At 38.9% G+C, this 26,213-nt stretch overlaps 1 protein-coding gene across 1 annotated transcript in view; it reads right to left on the bottom strand.

Annotated features, from left to right (window-relative positions):
- MYO16 (myosin XVI) overlaps positions 1–26,213 on the bottom strand; it is a 505,456-nt gene that overhangs the window by 280,651 nt on the left and 198,592 nt on the right. The window contains exons 8-10 of the mRNA XM_082366214.1: positions 20,695–20,770; positions 17,424–17,577; positions 272–422 (exon numbers count right to left, since the gene is read on the bottom strand). Coding sequence (XP_082222340.1) covers positions 272–422; positions 17,424–17,577; positions 20,695–20,770 — 381 coding nt within the window. The remainder of the gene's footprint in view (positions 1–271; positions 423–17,423; positions 17,578–20,694; positions 20,771–26,213) is intronic.

Raw genomic sequence — 26,213 nt, 5'->3', positions numbered from 1 at the left:
GAATTAACGTATTGGCTGAACTTCCATTCCTGGTAAATCAAGACTATAAATTTCAAATCCTTGTATAAACACATAGCAGTTAAGTTTGTTAATGGTCAGTATAATACCATAACAATTTATATATGGAAATTTCAAACCAAATATTAACATTTGCACTCATTAATTTTTATCTGAATTGAAATTAGTAGGTGTTTGTTTTTGAAAAGTTGGACTTTAAGGCATGATGTAATAGGATGCAACACTAGCAGACATGCAATAAGGGTGTAGTTACCTGATCAGGTTTGGTGGGGCCATTCACGGTGGCATTTTCAGGAGTACTGTCCTGAGATTGTCCCTTGCACAGGCCTTTTGTTGCATCTTTGAACATAATGTCTTTTTCCAACATACTGTCTTGCTTGGCAATTGGCAATGCCAGGGGGCTGCTGGAGGAAAAAATCAATGCTACGATTAGTCCTCTAACATTGCCATATCAATCAAAAATTACCATGACTAGACAGCCGGTTACAGAAAGTTGTTTAATTCAGATAAGAAACAGTGTCAACACTGCAGGTAAAATCAATGAGAAATCCGTAAACTTTTCTATTACCTCCAGATTTCATTCAATTTCACCTTTAAAAGAAAAAATATATTCATTTCAACCTGAGAAGAAAATGTTTATGAATGGATATATGACTTAACAGACAAATCAATGAGCAATTGAAAAGCTAAGGTGGAAATGCATGACTGAACTAAGCAAAACATTTAAATGTGAATGAATGCAAACAAGTGAAGGCAAAATTCTACAATTAAGTAAAATACTGTTCATACAGGATTTTAATATGTTATAGAATCATGGACAATAGTTAAGAGTTTGTGAAGAAATGATAATAGGAATTAAAAACAAACGACATGCTTAAGGACTGCAATGTTACAAACAATAAGTTTTATTACTTCTTTACAGCTCACGCTAGGCAAAAATATAAAATAAAACCTACTTCATTTTTTGTTCTTCCATAGACACTGTTGCCAAAAGAAAGACAAGTTCATAAAAAATAAACACAATCCGAATGTTTAATTTGTATTGTAACACTTTAGTAAAATTTAAAAATGTACTTTCCTAAATGTGACCATAAAGCAGAAATACATACATATTTAATCAAGTGCAATATATAGAAACATAATTATTTCATGTATTTTACAACAGTAGTTGTGATTCTAATTAAAGCTTAATGCATTTTGTTGGGTTTTTAAAATTTCAGTTTTATGGAGGCATTTACAAATAGTAAAATTCACTCTGTAGATGTACAGTTGCATGAGTTTTGTCTACATATACATAATTATATATAGTTGGTTATATATATATATATATATATACATTTGTGTAACCCACATAATCAGCAACACATAGAATTTTCGTCACTCCCAAATGGCTCTTTGTGCCTCCCCTTTGAAGTCAATTATTTCCCCTAACCCCCTGCCCCTTGTAACCATGGTTAATTATTTCTTTCACTATAGTTTTGCTTTTTCTAAAATGTCATGTGAAAGAAATCACAGAGCATGTTGCCTTTTGTGCCTGGCTTCCTTTACTTAACATGTTTTTGAGATTCATTCATGCTGCTGCATGTATCAAGTTTGTCATTGTTCATCACTGGGTAGTGTCTTCCTGTGGGATGCACTGCACTTTGGCTGTCCATTCACCAAACGTTTGGGTTTGTCCAGTTTTTGTCAATTGTGAATGGAGCGTCTATACATATTCACGCACAGGTGTTTGTGGTGACGTACGACATATGCTTTCATTTATCTTGGCTGCGTACCTAGAAGAGACTCCAAACTTTCCTCGGGGGCTGAACCATTCATTGGTGCTTCCCCCACGCGTGGGCTGGAGTCCTACTTGCTTCACATCTTTGACAGAACTTGTCGTTTTTGTTGTTTTTTTAATCCATTCCAGTGGGCGTGTTAGTGGCTTCTCCCTGTGGCTTTTATTTGCATGTCAATGTGGTTATTTGACACAACAATCCCTTCTTTGGTAAAGTGTAAGTTCAAATCTCCTTTTTTTTTTTTAATGGATTCTTTGGTGTCATATTATTGAGTTTATATATTTTGGATTCGAGTCCTTTATCAGATACACATGTGGCAAATATTTTCTCCCAGTATGTATCTTGTCTTTTTATTTTTTTAACAGTAAGTTTCAAGGAACATTTTTTCTCTTACGGTTTGTACCTCTTGTATCTTATCTAAAAATTCTTTCCCAAACCCAAGGTCAATAGGGTTTTCTCCTAGGTTTTATTCCAGAAATGTTATAGTTTTATGCTTCACACTTAGGTCTACAATTCATTATGAGTGGCTTTTTTTATATGGCGCTGTATATGGGTCAAGTTTCATTATTTCTTCGTATTGCTGTCCAAATGTTCCAGCATCAGTTTTGAAAAGAACATCTGTCCCCATTCAATTACCTGGGCACCTTTATTGAAAATCAACTGACCATACATCTGCAGGCCTACTTTGGGACATTCCATTGTATTCCACTGATATAACAGCTTATTCTTACACCAATATTACATTTTCTTGAGTAATATACTTTCAGAGTAAGACTTGAAATCAGGCAATGTGAGTCATCCAACTTTGTTTTCTTTTTCAAAATTATTGAGGCCATTTGAGGTTTAGCATTTTCATATACATTTTAGAATCTGTTTGTCAGTTTTTATAAAAAGTTCTGGAATTTTGATTAGCATTGTGTTCAAAATATAAGTTAATTTGAGGAGAATTTACCTAATAACAATGTCAAATTCTGTCATCCATAAACACAGTATATTTCTCCATTTATTTAGATCTTCATTAACTTTCTCATCAGTATTTTGTAGTTTTCAGCATTAAAATCTTGCAAATAATTTGTTAGATGTATTCTGATATATTGCATGTTTTATGCCACTTCCAATGTATTTTTATTTCAATCTCTAGTTGTTAGTCTATAGGAATACAAATGATGGTTTTAGATTAACCCTGATGGGGAGGAAGGGAATAATTTGAAGGACTTCCTTCAGTAACCACAAGTCTAATTCACTGTTCTGCAGCCCATCTCTGTGTCACCTTCCAGCCGTGCTGGAGTCTAGGAAAATGGGAATAAAGACAGACTAACGAATGAGCTGAACTAGGTCCAGGTCTGAGGCAAAATCAAGAATAGCTGAAGAACACGTGTACAGAAATGTGAGGTCAGTTTACGTCCTCTGAACTCTGGATGATGAAGTTTTGTAGTGTTGTAGTCAGTGACGATATTTTCAAGTAGGCAACAGGGCAGGGGACCATATATTAAAAAGAGGCAGCATGGTATAGTAGAGCTGCAACAAGCATACATTTTTGAGTCAGAAAAGCTACGAAGTTTGATGCCTGGCTCGGCCACCTCAGGCTGGTTACATAACCATTCTGTAAAAGCAACTGAAAAACAGGCCCCGTAGTGACGGATTACCAACATAATGCACATCAAGGGCTCAGCTCAATGACCCTGGTAATAAGCAGGCAACAGTATTAGCCAAAGTTTCTGGGAATCTACTTACAAGCTAACAGGTTAGCCTATTAGTCTTGTATGGACAGATGCAGAAGACGAGAGATTCTGGGATAACAGATGGAGGACGTAGTGCTCACGGCGAACAGAATCCACGCTTCCTGGGTGCACCAGTTCTCCTTGCCCCCTGTCCCACGGGGGGCGGGAGGGGCAACACAGATGGACCTAAGTGGACGGCTACACTTCGTGCATCGTGTCGCGTTGTAGGAGAGAAAACTGGGCAAGAAGCAGGAACTCTTTGAACAAGCGGTACACGGTGCCCGGTAGAGGAGAAGCCAGGGACGCGGCGCTGCGGTCTCCTCCAGCCATCCAGTAGCTGGCATGACTAACTGCATATGCCCAGCAGTCTGACCAACTGAGCAAGAACGTGGAGGCGGCTCACGACCCACGGTGGGCGTCCCTCCCAATGCTATATTATTCATTTAAAAAATTCACTATATATAGGGAATGCTTAAAAATGCTCACCTCCAGATCAGCTTGAATACCATCAAGTAATAAGGTCTTTACAACCTTCAGAGAGGCTGCATTTCTCCCCTGAGCAACACTGGAACAAGGCCTCTCTGCTCTCCCTTCTGTTCATCACACCTGGAGCTCCAGCAACACGACCTGTGCTTCTCTGACTTGAGAGCCCTTCAGCTATTTGAAGACAGTTGCGGTTCCCTGATATTTTCTATCATTTGAGTAAAACACTTGCAAATCATTTTAATAATTATATGGCACTGAATGTATGACCATCTCTGTGCTAAGTACTACACACGCATTAACTCTTTAACAACAATACCATAAGATATACATTATATTTATGCCCATTCTGTAGATGAGTAAACTGGGGGCCAGAGAGGAGACGAACATGCCCTGGACACACAGTGAGCAGTAGCGAAGCTGGGACTTGAGCTTCAGAGTCTGTGTTCTCAACCACCGTGTCCCACTGCCTACGGCTAAAAGTGCACCCTCACACCTACCAGAATATTTCCTTCTTTATCTCCCCTTAGACCGACTGTCTCCCTTTTCTGCATTGCCAAGAAATTAAAAAGCAAACAACAACAATGACAAAAAAGCTAAAGAAAGGTTTTGCAAATACTGATCTTTTGAGTAAAAAGCAATTAATAAAGCAGTAGTTAGATTAGTCAAGGTAAAAACTAGAAAGATAGTTTATAAAATAAGTAAAATCAACTCTAAAGGATTTCTAAAAGGAAGAACTGGTGAGTCTACTAAAACAGTTGAAATACTCCTTTTGTATCCCAAATCTAATCGCAGTGTTAATAGCAGGCCCCTTGAAAGATACACTTGAAAAGAAGATTGGTCCAGAAATACAGTGACCTCATTCTAAGTCAGTTTTTACCTCAATTTGGCTACTACCTGACCTTCTAAGAACTTCAAAATCTCCCCACAGTTCCACCTTTGCCAAGTGCAGGAACTAGAATATCTAAATGTATTTCAAGTCCTACAGTTCTATGATGCGAACACATAATCTCTCTTTACATGCTTTTTCACCTGCATTTTAAAAAACCATGTATACACTCGCTAATATCATAGGTTATACACTCTAGGATCTACTACTAACAAAAACTGCAAGTAGCTGGTTACAAATACTCTAATTCATATGCAACAATTTTTCTTCAGGTTTCTATTCTAATTTTTACATGAAACACGTTTCATCCATAATCATTGTGATTAACAATAGCATTCATATGTTAACTTCTATATATTTAAATTATCACTGATTATCCATTTGTAGAATATAACCATGTATTAAAATGCTATTCTTCTAGAAAAAGGAATAATCTTAAAGGAATCATTGGTATTTTAATAATCATTAAAACTTTATCCATTATGGCAAAATATTTATAAGATTAATTTAAAAAATGAGTTGTAATTATATAGAAAGAAGAAGAATTCAACTTAATAAACAAGAAGAAACATATACAGGATACGAAGAAATATGCCCGATGAATAGACAGTAGCTGCACCAAAAAGGTGGACTAATGCGGAAAAAGGAGGTATCATTCATTCCCCTCATCTTAACTGAACTTTAGACAAGCTTCTCACCACTCTAGAGCCCTGACCTCTCCCTTCTTAGAGAACTTACTTTAAAGAACTTACAATTATAAATTGTTTTCTCCGCCCCTTTGAGACGTAAACCCTTCCCAGGCTTACAACCCGGGGATTCTCTCTCCAGGACCTGAGAGCCACCCTTTTGAGAAGCAATCACCATGAAAGATGGAGCGCTTGTCTCCCAGTCTCCGTGGGAGGCCAGGAGCCTAACTTCCATAAACACCAGTGAGCAAACTCATGCCTCATCACTCTGACCAACCCCTGGATAATTTCCTTCAGCAGTTTTCCTCTAAGCCCAGCACTGACAAGCTTTCTGGCCTTTAGTTTCAGGGAGTTGAGCTCAGTATCTCTTCCCTACTGCTATATTCTTGAATAAAGTCTTTCCTGTATCTTTAACTTTCCTGGTGCAATTTTTCTTCGACACTAATGAGAGATTATTTTCATGCTTCCATATGTTATTCTGTACTTTCCACATTTTCTTCAAGGAAGAAAATATTCTGATTATTAAATAAGTAATTATTAGAGCTAGACATTTATCAGCAAGAAACAAAAAAACAGGATTGAATAGTATATTTTCTAAAAGAAGGCTTTTGGTAAGGCAGACTCGATAAACATAAAGAAAATGAAAGAGCTACCCAAGGGTACTTTACATTAATGCAGGTGAGATAACTTTAACTTGATGAGGAAGAAATTAGATGGACTACACGAGCAGACACCCGATTTCTAAACTCTACTGAATTTATTTGAGACTTACTTATTTCTATAAACATAAAAAGCATTTCATGCAGAGCAAATGTGCCTGTAGGAACTAGGATTTTATTTCTGCAAATCGAAACAGGAACATAATAAAACTAACGAAGGCGACAGTTACTGCCCATTATAACTAAAGCAATTTTAGAAAACTAAAGAAAACAAATAAAATTGACTATACTGAGATATATTAGGCCAATCGGGGAAAAAATTTAATAGAAAGAAATGTGAAGAAATGGCATATGTGACTCAGTTATTTTGGTGGTTAAACTAATGGACCAAATAGATAGTTCTCAATTTTAATCCTAGGAACATAGCTACATAAATTATTTATTAAAGGGAATTGGGGTTTCTCTGCATCAGTAAAATAAAATAATGATCCAAAGATTAATGTTGAATGAAACGGTTCTTGGAGAGTTTTGAATTAATTGCTACCTTTGGCCCCCCCCCCAAAAATGACTTTAGTTTTTGTAAGAGAAAATACTTACAATTTAAAAAACCATTTTGGTAAACTATTAGTTGTCTTTAAAACATAAATAAAAATTTCAACGTGTCACTTGTGGTTGGATTGGAAATTATATTGTTTTTAAGACATCTCATTCACCTTAGTAGTTCTCAACAGATATTTGCAAAGAAATTTTTTAAAATCTCTAAATTAAAATAAGTTGAATCCAGAAGCTCTATGCATTACGAAGGGAGTTTCTAAATATGTCAAAAGTTACATTTGCTAGAAGTGACTCGCTAGCATGTATTTATTTTGCTGAATAGGTATATAATGAATGATATTTATATGAAACAATGTTATCATTTATTTAAATCAAAGAGATGTTTAACGATATACTGCATTTTTAGACATATTTAATAAGTAAATTTGATATAATTTGATAAAACTTACTTAAGTTGACAGCACAAAAGCACCAGAACACACACACACACACACACACACACACACACACACTCACACTCACACTCAGTCTATAATATAAGAGAAGGAAATAGTGAGGGTGTGTGGCAGTGGATGGAACAAGCCACCATAAAAGGTAGTGCGTGCTCATCAATGGAGCTGTTTCCAATGTAGAAAAGAAAGAGAAACGGAATGTCTACCCTTTCCCTCCACCTTCACCCAAAGAGAGTCTACTTCTCCACCAATATTGGAAGGCTGACTAATTGCCCAACAATGTTTGAGGGATAGTGTGAATGGTTTAAACTGAAACTAGATTAAACAATTCTCAACGTCTCATTATGTCCCTATATTCTGACATTTCTCTCTGTCCCCTACTAGACTATAGAATCCCTTTCTAAGCGTAAATTCTTAGGGAATTGACTGACAGCTTTAGCAAGACTTTGTAGCTACATTCTTCAGATCTTTAGCAATGTAGTCATAATATTTGATTAGGAAACAGGTTGGCTATCTTGTAGAATTTATTACTAAAAGAAAGAATTTTGCAATTTATCAAATGAGGTTTTAGATGCAAAAGCCCTTTATACTCTAAAGGGCAATATGAATTAGCAGTGTTGAAATAACTGTCTATTTAATTACTTTCTTTAAAATATTCATCTGAAATGAAACCACACAAGAAATTTTATCCCAGTGTTTCCTGATTCTACGTAAGTAGAGTATACATTGCCAATCAGGACACTTTTAAGCTGAAAGAGAGCTTTATTGATAGTTATGCTAGGTAAATAGGCATTCACTAGTACTGGACCAAACCAGGACATTTGGTCACTCTAGTTATAGGAAACTTCTGATAGTGTTGGAGTAAAAAGTTGTTAAGGTCATAAAAAGCCACAGGGAACATTAAGACACACTGGAGAGTCAGAGTATTATCATTACTACAAGTTTTCTGAGTGGGGCATGGGGCCCCAGGTAAGACATCCCAAGGGTATAATAGCTATGGTATCAGGCAGTATTGCATTAGGCTGCATCAGCCTGAAACTCTAGTATCATAAGGAAATGAAGGGTTATTTTTCTCATAAAACAAGAAAGCCAGAAATATACAGCTCAGGAATGCTGACCACCTCAAGGAGATCTTCCAGGACCTTGATTCCTTGCAGGTTCCTGTTCTGTATTCTTAGCAAGTCACTTTCATCCTTTGGTTTCAGAAACACTTGGCATCTCCAGGTAACACATTTACGTACCAGGCAGGATGGTATTAGAAGGACACAAAACAACAAGGCTGACCAGACAAATCCGTCCCTTTACTCAGGAGAACAACAGCGTTCCTAGAAGCCCTACCCGGTTACACTCACTAGATTTAGTAAACAAAAGGCACTGCTTGGGGCTTATTAGTACACGTAAAGGGAAAATTGGATAATATATGAGTAGCTAGTATGGTAGACACACCAAGAAGTGTGTGAACCTACTTTCTAAGGAAGGTGGATCGAACTGTGCCAAGGGCTTTGTTTTGCTGAATTGGTCCAAGTCACACAGGAACGTGTATGGGGGGGGGGGGTCCCTAATAACTACAGGGCCTATGCTCTGCCGAGAGGCCTTTGCAAGTTTGGTCCAGAACTAAGGACTGGACAACAGGAATCCGAGCAAAGCCCCTGGTGCCCCTCCTACACATTCTCCCAAGTGATGCTCAACGTTGCCACTAAAAAGTACTGAGAGAGCTTAAAATAATATCATTTTGAAAGGTTCCCTCCCAGCCGACGCCCATTTTATAGGATCAGGATAGAGCACCTGCCATCTCAGCTCGGCCCGGAGAAATTAAAAAGGGCTCCTTGGTGGCCAAGTGGCTAGAAGGTGTTCTATTTAACATCAGAGCAGAGCTCTGGGCTAAACTCAAAGTTATCGGCACTGGGTCCAGACATTCCCCAAAGCTTCCTAACAACAGAGGCCAGGAACAAAAATTGGATCTCCCTGAGTCGTGGGACGGGATCCTGCCATGCTTAGCAGGACTGATGTACCTGTGTAGGAAAGGCCAGGACTCAGCATGCACTAAATCCTGGTGTCTTAGTTCCCGGTGTTATAGACAGGCAGTGGCCAGCGTATCACCTGCCTTTCTTCTGGGGCTCAGGTGCGGGGCCACTGCTGCCGCGCCAACAGAAAACCTTTATATTTCCTTAATGTTATCTGTTTCTCATTCTCTGAATACTGACCACTTCAGATCAACACCTATTGATACAGGAGGAACTTTGAGAACGATCTACAATTAGGAATATTCTTTTTTTTTTTTTTTTTTCCTGTGGGTTAACCTAAGACAGAACCGGTTGGGCAAAGATAATCCACCATGGCTCTGTCGGGCATCCCAAGGCCCAGTCACAGAGTGTGATGCTTTGAGCTGAGCGCCAAAGAGGGTGGTATAACTAAAACTGCTTTCTTTAAATGAAGCTTGCATAATGAGATTTCACTCCAAATCTCATCTCTGCTCAAAAGAAGAAAAGTCTCTAACTAAGACAGTTTTCTTTTTCAATGATAAGTTCCCAAGCTTTGAAATGGGCTGACATATGATTTCTTTCACGCACGAAGCTAGTGTAGAAGATGAATGCTTCCGATCACTGAAAACGCTTATTAAACGGCAGTAAGAATAAAGTTCAATATAAACGCAAGGGCCCTGGTGGAAGTGCTTTGTATGTTTGTATCTCAATGCTGACTCTCACGAATCCCTACGGGCGACGCGCTAATAAAATTCAGATTGTTCACCGCCAGCCACAGCTTTCCTGACTTCCAAGGCAACAGCCCAAGGGCTTCCAAATGACTCTGGAGACTTAGGGTTGGGAGTCTGGTTGGACTTTAATGCAGGTGATGCTATTTTACTACAACATGTTCACTGAATCTGTGGCGAATTTGAAAATGCTCAGGTCACTCAGGGTTATGGTTATTTACAAGAATAACTGTCTCACAGGAGTAACCAGAGACGTGGTGTTCAACCAGCAGGGCAAGGGAATTAATGGCTGTAGCACAAGGTACCTAAGGATCTTAGAGTAAAATGGACTTTGCAGTACTGCTTCTCCAAGCGTTCTGGTCTAAATTACAAGGGGATATTTCCATAGGGTTTCGACATATGTTAAAGGCTACCTCCCTCTTACCATTCCAGATCTGCAGTGGTAAGATTGTGCACACCATGCATTCCTCCTGAGCTGTTCCTGCCTTAGGAAGGAGAATATGAACAAAGAATCCAAAGAAATGGGGTCAAATTGCAGCTACCGCTGACCAGCTATACCCTTAAGTCTGTCACATCTCTGCGCTTCTGTTTCTCCATAAATAAAATGTGGATAATTATGTCTATCCATCCTAAGTCATGGAATTTAAAGGTAGATGGAAATTACTATCGAAATTACTTTGATATGCAAATTGTATTTATTTTCAATTGAGCAACAAAGGCTCTAGAAGAAATCCTTGGGGAGCCACAAGTTGGCTTGTTTTTGAATGTATGCGGGTTGAGCCTATTTCATAAAATGTGGCACCTTCAAGGTTTTCCACTAAACGCCTGTTCTAAGCCTATTGAGGGTCTCAGGTTTTACTGAGGTCAAGAAGGACACATTCATAACTCACATTGCGCTGCTCAATCATCCCTGCAGGGTATTTCTCCTCATCAATGGCCACTTGGCTGAAGCCACCCTGGGTCCACATCCCACCATCAGCCCCTTTTCTGTGTTACCCTCAGCCCTGCTCAGTTCTGGGTCCTCCCAGATTTTTCTTGGTCCCAAGCAAAACAGGAACTTTTCTCCACCCCAAGTGCATTACGGCTCAGAAGCCCTGGAGACCCAGCCCCCAAGCAACTTAATCCAAGTATTCACCCAACCAAAGCAGGTCTTCTCCGAGACTGGATTTTCTTCCCAGCTGCTTAGAAAATACAGTTTTCTCCATAAGGTCATAATCAGTTTAAAAGCACCAAATGGGAGGCCTAATTCTACTGTCTCAGCTTATAGTTAAAAGGCCTTCATTCTATAGATGATTTTGCTGACAGCTCACAGATGAATGAATAATACCTTTTTTTCCCTTCTGCCATCTCTCAAGCACTATGTAGTATTACCATGAGTCAGATACTGCGCTTCGAACTTTAGAAACATTAACTCACTTAGTCATCAAGAACAACCCCACGAGACGGTTACCATCCTCATAACCCCGCGCTGAACTGCAGTGCGTTTCTTTTTTTTTTTTTTTTTAACATCTTTATTGGAGTATAATTGCTTTACAATGGTGTGTTAGTTTCTGCTTTATAACAAAGTGAATCAGCTATACATATACATATGTTCCCATATCTCTTCCCTCTTGCGTCTCCCTCCCTCCCACCCTCCCTATCCCACTCCTCTAGGTGGTCACAAAGCACCGAGCTGATCTCCCTGTGCTATGCGGCTGCTTCCCCCTAGCTATCTATTTTACATTTGGTAGTGTATATATGTCCATGACACTCTCTCACCCTGTCACATCTTCCCCTTCCCCCTCCCCATATCCTCAAGTCCATTCTCTAGTAGGTCTGTGTCTTTATTCCTGTCTTGCCACTAGGTTCTTCATGACCTTTTTTTTTTTTTTTCCTTAGATTCCATATATATGTGTTAGCATACTGTATTTGTTTTTCTCTTTCTGACTTACTTCACTCTGTATGACAGACTCTAACTCCATCCACCTCACTACAAATACCTCCATTTCGTTTCTTTTTATGGCTGAGTAATATTCCATTGTATATATGTGCCACATCTTCTTTATCCATTCATCCGATGAAAAACATGGAACGCTTCACGCATTTGCGTGTCATCCTTGCGCAGGGGCCATGCTAATCTTCTCTGTATCGTTCCAATTTTAGCATATGTGCTGCCGAAGCGAGCACTGCAGTGCGTTTCTGACACGGACGGACCACCTAGAGTCCGCACAAACCCCGCAAGTTAAGGGCACCGTCCCCAACACGGCTGCTCCACTTCAGGTGTCAGCCACAAGCCTGGGCGTCCCCAGACCACCTGCACTTCTGACCAATTAGCTGCAAATTCAGGTGCTCCCTCAACCCTCCTCAGGTTTGAGCATTCACTCATATGATTCACAGAACTCAAGAAAGCCCTATACTTACTATTGCAGCTTTATGGTGAAGGATACAAATCAGGACCAGCTAAACAAATAGACACACAGGGCAAGGTCTTAGAGGGTCCTGAACTCAGAGCTTCTGGGCCCTCTTCCCATGGAGTAAGGGCACATTATCCTCCCAGAATACTGATACGTTTACCAGTCAGGAACAGAGGTTAGGCTGCCTCAAAGCCCCAGTCTTAAGTCACGTCATTGGTTTTTAGACACTCAGAGTGAGTAAGGTCAAACGGTTGGATGGATAACTTGGTGGACAGATAGAAAACAGTGGTCCCATCTTTTTACTTTATTTTATTTTATTTTGGCCACACAGCCTGTGAAATCTTAGTTCCCCGACCAGGGATTGAACCCTGGCCCTGAGCAGTGAAAGCCCCGAGTCCCAACCACTGGACCGCCAGGGAACTCCCCCAGTGGCCCCATCTTGTTCCATTCCCGTGCGCAACTCTGACTGGAAAGCAGGTTCACAGCAGACTGTACTGCGAGTAACCTTCTCACTCATCACTTCTGTGGAAGGGACATCTCTTCCTCATTCCACACTGTCTTCTCCAATTGTCATACTACACGCGTATCCTAAATCAACAACGTTCCACACCTCAAGCAGACGAACCGTAACTGAAACTCAGATCAATCATTTCCTCTTTAAAAGACAAGTTAGAAATGTTAGAATTACCAATGAAAATGACCTCCTCACAGAAACAATGTCAGACTGAATACACGGGTGTGACATGAGTCCAGTCACTGAAGCTCTGAGTCTCAGACAGGGATGTATAAAACGGGGAGAGAAATACAAAGTACCTGCAGGTGTTGCTTTGAGGATTAAATGGAATTATCACTCTGCACAAGTAATCCACTCTGCACAAGCGCTGATGCCCGGTGACTGCTCAAAAACTCTCAGTTGTTATCATTGTTTATATTATTAATAAGTGAAAACCTGCAAGTGTTTAGTGAACTATTCTACTCCATGTAGGCACTGTGCAGAATTTTTGAGGATTCCAACTCAAGGACTCCATGGAAGGGAATATAAGAAACAAAAGTGGGCATCTATCAGGATGTCTCAGCGATTAGAAACCCTAGGAGAGCATTTCCAGGTTCAAAGCCCAAAGGGCATGTTCGGCAGCCGCTGTTTCATTAGCAGCATTAACAGTCAATGAGGCACTGAGATAGCTAAGGATGTAAAAGACAGCGCGGAAAGGAGACACCCCGTCAGCAGGAGGGAAAGGACAGAGTGGGAGGCACAGCCACATGTGAGAAGAGCTGTTGAGGGCTTAGGGAAGAGAGAGGAAGCCTAAAAGCTTTACAGACAGTAGAGACCCGATGGAGAATGCCAGAGTTGGCAGGAGCTCTGGAGTTAAATCTAACCTGCTCATTTTAAGACATGAACTCGAAACTCAGGCAACTAACAGACACCTTAATAATGTTCACTGGATAGAAGATGTCTTAGAAACCATGAAATGTGGGATAACCCGATAACAGAGGAATTTCTTATTGATTCAGTGTTGAGCCAAAGATAGGCAGTTGCTACAAACCCTGCAGCACAATTGGGGCTAAATCATGATTTATGGCACAAAATGCTTGCAGAACAATGAATGTAAGTTGACAATGGAAAGGGAATTTGACTTGTATGCTGAGATATTAGAAAGTAAACCACTCAATTATTTTTTAACATTTTAGCAAAATGCGTTCAGGGAAAAGATAAAAGAAACAAGTCAACTTTGTAATGAAAAAAAAAAAAGGAAGCCGGGGTTAAAAATAATGAAGAAAGATGGGCAACTGTAATTCAGATGAGGTTTTACATGTTAAATCTTCAGAATGAGGACTAGAGATAAAAAGTGGGAAAGCTTATCGAAGAGAAACAATAGATTATACAGAGGAGAGTATAAGGTGTTTTAGGTTCTTGCTAATTCTATGCTTCTCCGATCAATAAATATGCCCTGTTCTATCCTGGGCAAAATAAGGAAAGAGGATAGGCAAAAAGAAGAGTCTGCAGAAAATTGCAGCAATGAGGAGGAGAGAAGAAACCCAAACCCTCCCCAAACATCGGATATAACCACTGACTCTCATGTAACTGGTTTGTGAAGAAATGCTGCTTTGTAAGTAATGCCTAAGAGACTTTTTTTAAAACTATATTTCTATTTCCTGTCAATCATGGCAATTCTCTGATTTACTTCATACATGTTCTCTATCAAAAGAAGGGCATTTCTGAAAATGTCCTGATATATCTCAGTAAACTGTTGCCCAGATCAATCAACACTGTGATACTATGATAAAATCAACAAGTGGTTGTTGTTGTTTTTTTCCCAAAAATACACGCATTTATCAGCTTTAAAGAAAGAGTTGTCCTTTGTAATGTCTGTGATTTGTTTATAGAGGAGACCTCAAATATCCCCATTTTTCCTTCTTATACTAAAATGAGGTCTGCAAGTCGATTATAGAAATTAAGCTTTTCTGCATTAAAACATAAGTGTACCTAGTTGTTTCATTACGTCCCTTTGCTCCAGTTCCCATTTGTTAATAATTCTATAAAGATAAAATCATAAGTGATAAAAGAAATTTTACAAAGTTGCTTAGTTGTTAAACTAAACAAGTCTACCTGTCATTTTTTTAGAGTTAAAAAAACCTTAACATTATAATTGAGTTGTTCTTTAATATAATTTTCAATTCTATCCTGAAGAAAGATGACAGCAGACTTCAATGAAGAGGTCAAATTTCAATATAAACTTATTTCAAAGTTTGAAAGCTTTGCTCAGTGTCAACAAGAGAAAAATGTTATTAAAACAATTATACTTAACTGCGTAGAGCAAATAAGCCACTGATTAATCAGTTTAAAACACGTTGTTCAATCAAAAATATAAAAAACAGCAAAAAGTACTTTTTTGGGCAGGTTGCTTGCTTTGATTTCTTTTATTTTTTTAAAGCAGAAGAAACCCAAAACTATAGACACAGAGATAAGTTAATATTCATCCAAAATAACTTATTATGAAAGAATTTGGCTTTCACTCAAAGTTTGACGCTGTTTACATTTTAATGTCTCTTTACATGGAAGCCCAGGACATAATCTTAAAAGTAAAATGGAACATATTGGGTATGGATTTTAATATCAACATCTGGAAAGTAAAATTCTTCCATAGTAAGTATCTGTATTACTCCTCTCGTTCCAGTGATATCAGGAATATAAAAATGTAAAGGGCAAGGTCAACACATTCTAATCATTAGTTCCAGGCCACTTGGAATGTATCTTATCAGGTAACCATTCTTGACTCCAACTTTTGTTTCTACGTATGGCTTTCTCACTTTCTCTCCCACATAAATGTGATACTATTTTTTTCCCACCTGTGAAAGTAGGAGAGGGGTAAGGTGGTGTACGTGTGGATGATCTGGGCTCTGATTGCTGGGCTATAAATCTTTACCTGTCACTTCCCAGCTCTGTAATCTCGGGAAAGTAAGAAAATCTTAATGGGACTTTGAAAATGGACTAAGATAATCCATGAAATTCTTAGCATGGCGTCTGACACACCAATGAAGCTCCTTTTCCACACAGTTAAAAAATCAAACCCAGTAATGAATAAATTTTAGTATTAAGTAGAGGTCAGTGCATTTATGCCTGACTTGAGCCTCTGAATTACCTAGAGAGGTTTTAAATTGAATGTGTTTCTGATGCCAGTGATGGGACAGGCACTGAAATAAGCCTTTTCCCCTCGGCTCACGGCCTTGTGATGCACCTATTGGAAGCATCTCTTCCATCTCCTAGGAAGGGAAGTCGAGTCATGCTGCCTCTGGGCCTGCCGCTACACCTGGGGAGTGGGGCGAATCCTCTGATGGATGAATTGGGGACGAGTCTCCTCGGCCCCTCCCTTCTCGGAGCGAGCCTCCCTGCAGAGACCACAACTTGTCCTCCTCCTGTCTGTCCCGAGCCTTGTCTGGGGGGCCCCTCACTTGGGAGATCTCATCTGACTCATAGGTGCCTTGGACTTATTTGGCCAAGCTGCCTAATAATGGGATAACTTTATAAACCCTTTCAGCCACCACATGCAGGCACGTCCTCTGAGGCAGCCTCCAGCCCTGATCAGGTGTGATTTGGCCTCCGTCTTTACTGTTTGATTACCCGCAGATGGTCCAGAACCCAGACGGTGCTTTTTATTCAGGGAACCCTCAAATGCTCCAATGTTAGACATAATCTCCATCACCAGGCAAGACACAGGGTCAGAGATAGGAAGTACCTTCCTCAAGGTCCCACTGCTTAGATATAGCAGATTTTGGTTTTTGACCTCAAATGTTTTTTTCTTTATGTATTTATTTATCTCATTGAGATATAATCTACATAACACAAAATTCACACTTTCAAGGTGTACAAGTCAGTGCTTTTTAGCACATTCACAGATGTGTGTAACCATCACATCTACTTCCAGAATATTTCCTTCATCCCCCCAAAGAAATCCCATATCCATTCAGAGTCACTTCCCATTTTCCCCTTACCTCATTCATCCAACCACTAATATACCTTCTGTTTCTATGGATTTGCTAATTCCAGACATTTCATATAAATTCAGTCATACACTATGTGGCCTTTTGTGTCTGACTTCCTTCACTTAGCATAATGTTTTCAAGGTTCATCTTCTTTATAGCATGTGTCAGTATTTAGGCCATATTTTAGATAACAAGAAATCATTAGTTTTATACTTAAGAGAGAAGAAATGAATATTTGTATTTCCTACTTGAGGAAATTTAGTCATGATGATAGTTATTGGAAACCTTATATATCCGTTTAGTTTAGAACACGGAATGTGTTTAAAATAGTATCTTTGGTCTCATGATGACAAATTGAAGGAAGAACTGAAATGGTAATATTAAAAAATCAGAGGGTTTTCATGCCTAACTCATTATCGTCCACAAGTATCTTTTGGTAAATGTTGATATGCAGCTTCAATCTTCTAACTTTTGGTTGAGAGACAGACTTAATACTGATTGAAAAATGACTGGTGACTAGAGAGGGTGACAAAGGAGAATAACTAACTCCTCAAGGACCAAGGTCTACGACTTTATCACTAGGGAGAAGGCACTTACAGCTTGCTGGGAAGGGCTGGAAGGTCAGGGATGATCTCTTCATAGGGTTCCTCTTGGGCCAAGGTCTGAACACAGGAAGATTCTTGCATTCTTCCTTCCCAGGCAGACTCGGCTTTCAGCAGCATTTCCTCAATAAACTCAGATGCGGCAACATCTACGAGTAACAATACCAGGCGATCAGAACCAGTGAGTGGGAACATCCCACAAAACTATTTACTGTCAATAATTCTGATATGTAACATGCTAAAATTTATCAACACGTGAAGCAAAACAAAAAACATTAAAAGTTTATGGTAGGAATAAAATGGCAGTGCCACCATTTTTAAAGACTATTTTATGTTACATCAGTGGCATATTTAATTACATGACATAATATAAAATGACATGATATAAAAATGTAAAATGACATAATATAAAAATAATATTCACTGAGTGGTCACAGGTAAAATGTGAAATCACTGAGAAGCGAAGCTTGAGAGAACTCAATGTCGTTTTATTCTCCGTGAATGTCTTCCTTCATCCTGGTGAATGTGGAAAGGAGGAAATGTGAAGAGGAAAGTAGCTATACCTTCCCAATAACTGGGCTCTTATAAAACATGTAGTAGGCATTCTATAAGCATTCTACTAACTGGGTAGCTATACAAATAACTACTCGGTTGTGTTTTTAAATCAGTGGGTCTGGCCTCTCTCTGTGATCTGGTGGGATTTCCTTTTCAATCTGAAATAAAAATAATTATATTTCCTTACAAATTACATGTTAACAGTGACATCCGAACATATCTGAGCAGCAATACAGCTGTGCATTAATCAAAGTTACGCTTACTAACAATTGAAACTGAAAATCAATACATCCTGAAGAAAAATCACATTAATAACAACTAAGAACCTAATGGCTGTGGCTACTCTTTTCCAATCCCCACGACTAAACTGCGTGACCTCTTGTGTCCATGAACTTGAGTTATGCAGCTTTATGGGCTGGGTGAGGTAATTCAGCTACCACAAGAAGATATTTACGCCAGGATTTTATCATCATTTGCTTTAGATTAAATCATATCTGTGTAATGAGTAGAAGACAGCTCAGCGTCCTCTTCTTGGGAGGTTATGTCCATACCAAGTAACAGCTATACCTCAAACTGCTTTTATCCCTCAGATAGTTTTTTGTGTGTCCATTTCAAATGCAAGAAGCGCAAAATAACAAGAACATAATATAGTATTAGTCAGCCATAAAAAGGGTCATTTGTAGAGACGTGGATGGACCTAGAGACTGTCATACAGAGTGAAATAAGTCAGAAAGAGAAAAACAATTATCGTATATTAACTCATATATGTGGAATCTGAAAAAAATTGGTATAGAGGATCTCATTTACAAAGCAGAAATAGAGACACAAACGTAGAGAACAAGTGTATGGATACCAAGGGGGAAGCGGTGGTGGGATGAATTGGGAGATTCGGATTGACATACATACACTATTGATACTATGTATAAAATAGATAACTAATGAGAACCTACTGTATAGCACAGGGAACTCTACTCAGTGCTCTGTGGTGACCTAAGTGGGATGGAAAGCCAAAAAAGAGGGGATATATGTATACGTATAGCTGATTCACTTTGCTGTACAGTAGAAACTAACACAACATAGTAAAGCGACTATATTCCAATAAAAATTTTTTAAGATATATAGCACTGATGATGATTTTCATGTGCTCAGCCCCAATATGGGTGTCTAGTTTACTGTTTCCTGCACTATCATTTTATGTGGTTCCTTCTTCTTGTTGGTATACCCTGCATCTACCTGAAACTAATCAACAAATGTTTACTGAGAGCCTACTATGGTCCCATCCCTGTGTCTCTCATGACCAACATGGCATGGAGAACTGATTATACTGATGCTAGGCTTTGCGTGACCAACGTGGGCAAAATTGTCTAAGAGAGTCATCAGACACTAGGCCTGTGGCGGCCAGGGCGGAATCTAGACCAGCAGCTTAGGCACTCCCAGGGCTCTGGGACTGTCATTGTCAATTGCCTTGAGTGTCTTGTTTTGGGAAAGTTGACACTAGACTTAAAAGGTCAAAGTGTGATAGAGTCCATGCCATCCAGGGTCAATCATATATTCCATTCTCTGGGAAAAGAGCCAGAAATAAGATCTGGAAAAATGTGATCTCCTGTTAGATCTAGAGTTAACAGAGGATGGGGTTTATATGTACAGTAAAAATATTTTTGAAAAAAGATAGGAGAACGCTACAAATTTCTATGTACTCTTCCAATATTTACCATTAGGCAAATTTTTGTAGATAATAGTAAGATCACTACCCTATTATTAATATTAGCATGGTTCTAAAGTTTGAGACTATTAAGCCATCTTATAGTTTGTTAAATCTTCAATTTATTTTTGGCAAATAAGATCAATAAATATTAAGCAATGATACTTAATTCCAATGAAGTAAGAAATAGAGCAATTCTCCCATTCTGTCTTAAACGGGAGGTTTATCGGGTAATTATACTCCTAGAAGTGCATGAAATAAGAAATCTCAGGTGTGAAGTGCTTTCAGGTTAGTAGAGGTACAAAAACAAGAAGAATAAGTATATTTATGTTATTCAGATGAATTAATACCTTCAACATTTTTACATTATTTTGTTACTTATGCAAGACTTTTCTCTTTGTTATTTAGAATTCTTATTTTTAATATACCAAAAGTAACTTACAGGTAGTAACATTGTTGTCAAGTTTTAAAAACCAGAAAATTAATGTAGTACCCACTTTTTAAAAGAGTGGTAACAAGGATTCTAGAAAATTTCAAAAAGATATTTATTAAAAAATAAGTAACATTAAGATTTTCAAAGTTTTAAATTAGGTTGACAATGTTAGTCTCTATTGCTTGCAGTATAAATATCTGCACAGAAAAAAATACTCTTACCATTTAAAAATACCCTAATGAACAAGCATGTATTTAGTATGGTGAGAAACTAGTTAAATAACAGAAAAAATGTATTTTAAAGTAAGTGACACTGCAGGAATCACTGCCCGGGAAATTGAAAGCCCAAAGAGCACATTGCAATGAAGTCCCTATGAACTTAACTGCTCTCTGACAGATGCTGGTAACGCAGCGGTGCCCAGGAGTTTGTGAATCATGCTTGAACTGGGTTGGGTTTCACAGAGCATCTCAGGAGAGGCTGACTCATTCTGTAGCCGTGTCCGTGATGGGTCAGCAACTTCAATACGATGGGAGGAAGACAGCAACTGCTCAGCGATCCAGCATGCTCATAACCTACCTGAAGCCTTCTCCTCGTTGCAGTTCAATAGGTGTGGATTTGCCTGATGCATCAAAAGAAGTCTCACCAGGTTTGCCTGAAACATTAAAGGTAATTGAAATAGGAAAGATTATGCTGGATACTTAAGATTCATCAGTAAATAATCCACAGTTGTTACCTCCAGGGGCACTAGTGGAATGAGAATGCATTAGCATAACCTACTATGCTAAATGTTTCTTACTCTCTCCATTTCCTGTTTTTGTTTTTGTTTTTTTTAAAAAAATGACATTCAAACTGTTTCATCAATTAATACATTCAAATAAAAAATTACTCATCAAATGTGGGTTAAATCGTTGAGGTTTGAAAAGGTTCACTTAACGCCTTTCACGTTTACTTTAGGGCACCTAATGGGAGGAATCACACGTTACAGTGTGTTTTGTTTTAATTTAACAATTCATGAAAGTCACACCTCTTGTTACTGTCCGTCCATTACAGCATCATGGACAATATGAACCTAAGGTCCAATGGACAATTAGAAAAACTTCATCTCAAGTTGTAAGAATAAAGCAGCTTGATGAGAGATTAATATATTTTTTAAAGTTTATTATAAAATACATCCTACATACAAAGCGTATGTATAAGGGATATGTACTGCTGAAAGAGCAAATAATGAAATAAGAGTCCAGTGCACCCAAGTTTTTTAAATGTCATTCATAGTATGTTTGTGTGTTCTTTTCCCAAATTATCCCTGTTCCTACTTCCCAGAGTTGACCACTGTCATGAATTTTATGTTAACCATTACTATGTTTTCTTTGTAAGCTTAGACCTTACTTAAGAAGTATCCCTAATCAACACATCACTTTGGTTTCATCTGTTTGTCTCATTTATAGAAATGAAATCCTGGTGTACGTATTCTTCTGTGCTTTGCTTTCATGAATTAACATTGCATTTTTGAGGTGATGGGTTTAACCAAGCTTCATCTGTTTGTTTGGTTGCACAGAACTGCATTGTACAAATACATCACAATTTATCCACCTGCCTCTCAGTGGACATTCAAGCCATTGCAACCATTTACCTATATTTACAAATAATGTTGCTATAAATATTCTAGTTTATATCTCTTAGTGTACACGTTCAAGAATTTCTTCAGGATAAATGTACTTAGGACAGAAATTGCTGGCATAAAGGTCTGGTCGTGTTCAAGTGATGAGATAGCTCCAATTTTTTTTTCAAAGAGTTCAAGTTTACACTCCCACTGCCAACCAGAGTTCCTGTTGTTCCACATTCTATTTAATAATTTTATGACCAGCTATTTACATATTGCTAGATTCACATCCTCCCTAACACTTGATACTGTCATTTAAAAAAATTGAGCTACTATACTGGGAAAGAAGTAGTAGCTCAGTATAGTTTAACTTGCATTTCCCTGATGACAATGATATTGAACTCCCCCTCGTGTGCTTTATTTCCATTCTTATATTTTCTTTTGTGAAATATCTATTCAAGATTTTTTTGCCCATTTATTACTGAAGTGTTTTTCTTTGAATTAATGATCTATATGCTCTAGATACATTTGTCAGATATATGTATTACCAATAATTCCTCCCATTCTATGGCTTGCCTATTCATCTTTTTAAAAATGTCTTTTGATGGATAGGATTTTTAAAATTTGTTTAACTTCTGTTTATGTATAACTTTCATATATACATATTTTTTTCTTTAGTTGTTAGCGCTTTTTAGGTTCAAATAACTCTTTGCCCACTCAAAGGCCATGACAATATCATAATACATTTCCCTCTAAAAACTTTATAATTTTAACTTTTACGTCTATGGTCCATCTCAAGTGAATTTTTGTAAATGGCACCTAAAGGCTTAAGGTTAATTTGGGTCCAGCATCCTTTGTTTCTCAGCAGTATTTGTTAATAAGACTATTTTTTCCTATTGAACTGCTTTTGAGGCAGTCTTGAAATAAGTAAAAAACTTATACTCTTGAAAAAAGTATCTAATTTTTTTTCAAGATAATTTTGTCTATACAGGTCCTCTGCATTTCCCTATAAACCTTAGAATGAATTTTCAATTTCTGTAAGAAAGGCTATAGTATTTTGACTGGGATTGCTTGAAGTAAATAGATGCTATATTAGCTTTATGTGGCTGCCATAAAAAATTGCCACAAACATAGTGGTTTAAACAATAAATAATAACAATCCTACGCGTCTGCGGGTCAGAAGTCTGACACTGGCCTCCCTGGGTTAAAACCAGGGCGTTGGCAGCGCTGTTTCCTTCTGGCCCCCAGGGAGCATCTGTGTCCTGACTTTTCCAGCCTCCAGAGGCGCCCACATTCCCTGGCTGGGGGCCCCTTCTTCATCTCCAGACCAGCAGCGTCCCACCTCTCTGACCATTCCCACTGTCGCATTTCCCGCCAACCCTCGGCCAGGAACGGGTCTCTGCTCTTAGGGGCTCAGTGATTACAGTGGGCCCACCTGGAGATCCAGGAAACCCTTCCCATGTCGAGATCTTTAACTTATCCACAGCTGCAAAGCTCTTCTGCCTTGTCAGGTAACATATTGACAGGTTCCGGCGATCAGGGTGTGGACAGCTTTGGGGGCCACTATTCTGCCTTCCACGGGTACTATTCTCAGCAAAACCCACTGGGGTCCCGGGGTGGGGGGGGAAATAAGATGGCATCTAGGGGATAAGACAACGTCTAACCTCTTCTTCTGTGCTTCGTCTAGCGTCACGGGCTCACAGGGAGCCACGGGCAGAAGCCTCGCACCCAGCCCTTCAGACCAGAGCTCCTGGCGCCGAAGGGCTGCACTCAGGACACCTCAGCTCGAGGGCCGTGCGCAGAAGCATCGCCCACCACACCTCGTCCACGACGGCGGTGGCGGGCCGTGTGCAGAAATGTGCACCGGGCCCTGGAGCTGCGAGCAGCGAATGCACCTGCGCTACCCGCCCCCGCACAGAACTCCAACCCCTCCCACCGAGAGACCCCTACAACCAGCCACACCCACACCCACACCTCTCCGGTCTCCGATCAAAGAATAAAGCTTCCCCACAGAGGACCAGATTCCATACCCTGTAATAAACCACAACGGAAAAGAATATGAAAAAGAATACATAGATACACAACTGAATCACCTTGCTGTACAGCAGAAATTAACACAACACTGTAAATCAGCTGTACCTCAATAAAATTTTTAAAACAGAATAAAGCTTCCCTTTGCTGCTGAACCCAACTCGGTCCTGTTCTATTGGTGTCAGCAAGCCGGGCAGGAGGACCCTTGCTGGGGCCCAAGTTGAAAGGGTCGGTAACAAGATCTTAATGATAGCCACTCTCTCAACACATGAATATGGCTTTACCACCTCATCTATTTAGGTCTTCTTTACTTTTTCATTATATTGTTTATATTTATATAATATTGTTGTGTAGTTTCCAGTGTAGAAATCTTACATACCTTATGTAAAAAATACCCCTGTATATTTTATGTTTTCAATGCTATTTTTCTTTTTAATTTTGGAGATTCCTTTGGAATTTTTATTCTTTCTCTTTTCCTAAGTTTGTCTTTCCATTTCTTGGTTTATTATATTGATTAGACGGGCTTTTCTGATCTGTGGCTTTGTTGCCTCTGTGACATTTGCCAGTCATTCTCCATCCATGCAAGCACTCTGCTCAGACACTCCAAAGTATCTCCCCGCCCATCAATTATTGCTCTTGTTAGTGTTCTCACTATAAAATTAGATTTTAAATAGTCTGCGCCATTGCTAGCTTTCCCACAAGTCCACTGCAAATCAGTGTTTGGTTTTACAGAACATAAAATATATCAATAACACTTAAATCATGTTACAGCAGACTGCTTATATTTAGGGTTTATTTTTATTTCCAAATATATACAGTTTACTAAAGACATAGATGTTCTCTTGAAATCTGAAAGACAAAATATAAAGAGCAGGGTCCCAGGACATCAAAATGGGTATAGAAAAGAGTTTTGTTTTGTATCAAAAATTCGAGAGATTTGCTTGCTTTTCAACCATAGGAAAGGAAGGGAAGAAGGGAGGAAAGGATGGAGGGAGGGAAGAAGGAAAAGAAAAAAGCAGGAGGGAGGGAGGGAAAAAGCAAGGAAAGGAAGGATGAAGGGAAGAAGAAAAGCAGAAAGAAAAGAAAAAATGCAAAGCCAAGAATTATATAAGATTGCCCTTGTTTTTCACAATTTTGAAAAAAACAGCAGTACCTAAAAGCTTTCATTTTCTGACAAAAATGTCCGACTGTAGGAGAATCTAACAGTTACTTTGCATTTCTAAATTCAATTCACTCTTTACAGAACTCCAAAGAGAAACTTGGGCAAATCTCTCTACCAATCACCTCTCTCCACAGCTTCCCCTGTAACTGCAGGAAGCATTTAAGTGGTCAAAGCAAATGGTTTCCTACATGAAAATCTATGACCACAAAAGTACTTCCATTTTATTTCAGGCCTGTAAAACAAACATTCATGTGTGGAATGAAGAAGAGTCTCTCACTTGGGGAATTCCATTTTTCTTAAAGTCAGTATTTCCCACGTGCTTCCAGATAGAGATCAGTGAGGCATGTCCCAGAACTAAATTAAGCAGGGCAGTACTGATTTCAATTTCAGAGTAGTCTGCAACATTTGTTTTAACCTCAGGTAAGATCTTTAGGTAAATTACTTCAATGTGAGTAGGTAAAGTGTGAACCCAACAAAGATTCATCTCCACTATTACAAGAACTTTAGAATCACCAAAACTATCAGAGGGTAAGGTGACTGACATTCTGTCTCTGTGTGTGTGTGTGTGTGTGTGTGTGTGTGTGTGTGTGTCTGTGTGTGTGTGTGTGTGTGTCATTCGGTGTCTCTGTGTGTGTCAAAGGAGGCCCTGCGTGGCTGATAGAAAATATATTTAAGCTGAAATTTAAACTCACACAAGTTACTGGCTATGGACTTTGCTCATTCTTTGGACAATTGTATTTCGGTTTGGATAAATTCAGCAAAATTAATTCCTTGATGGTCATTTAAATTACTTCTTTAAAAAGTAAAAAAAAGAAAATTTGAGCATTCAGAGATAGTCGAATTCCTAGTTGAGAAGCTAAAAGAGATTGTTTCACTTAATAAAGAGAAATTATGTTAAAGGTCTTTGGGAATTCAGAATTTGCATATCCTACACTCATTGGTTCATACTCTACATCATAATAGGTAAATGCCTCTAACTCAGAGCCATCTGAAAAATTTCAGATCTAAAATATAAAAAGATTCCTCTGATGAACTCTTTAGACTATTAAAGATGGTGCTGCCCATCCTGTTTTGCCCTTCATTGAACTCCCCCTCCACCGTGCGCGATCTCTTTGAGTCATCTATCACAAATCTCTATGTCCAGCCCTCCCCAACGCCCTGCTCATGCCCAGGTACTCCTGGATATCTCCTTGAGGATTTCTCCTGTTGGCCCACCAGTCTCGAGGTGTGTGCTCACCCACCGTCTCTTCACACATGTGTTCAGTGATGCACTGAGACAGACAAGCATCTGCTAAACCAGGA

This window comes from Balaenoptera borealis (assembly GCF_965194805.1).
Source record: "Balaenoptera borealis genome assembly, chromosome: 18".
In the NCBI taxonomy this organism is placed as follows: domain Eukaryota; kingdom Metazoa; phylum Chordata; class Mammalia; order Artiodactyla; family Balaenopteridae; genus Balaenoptera; species Balaenoptera borealis.
Note: the sequence above shows the minus strand (reverse complement) of the source record. Positions and strands in the feature narration are given on the sequence as shown.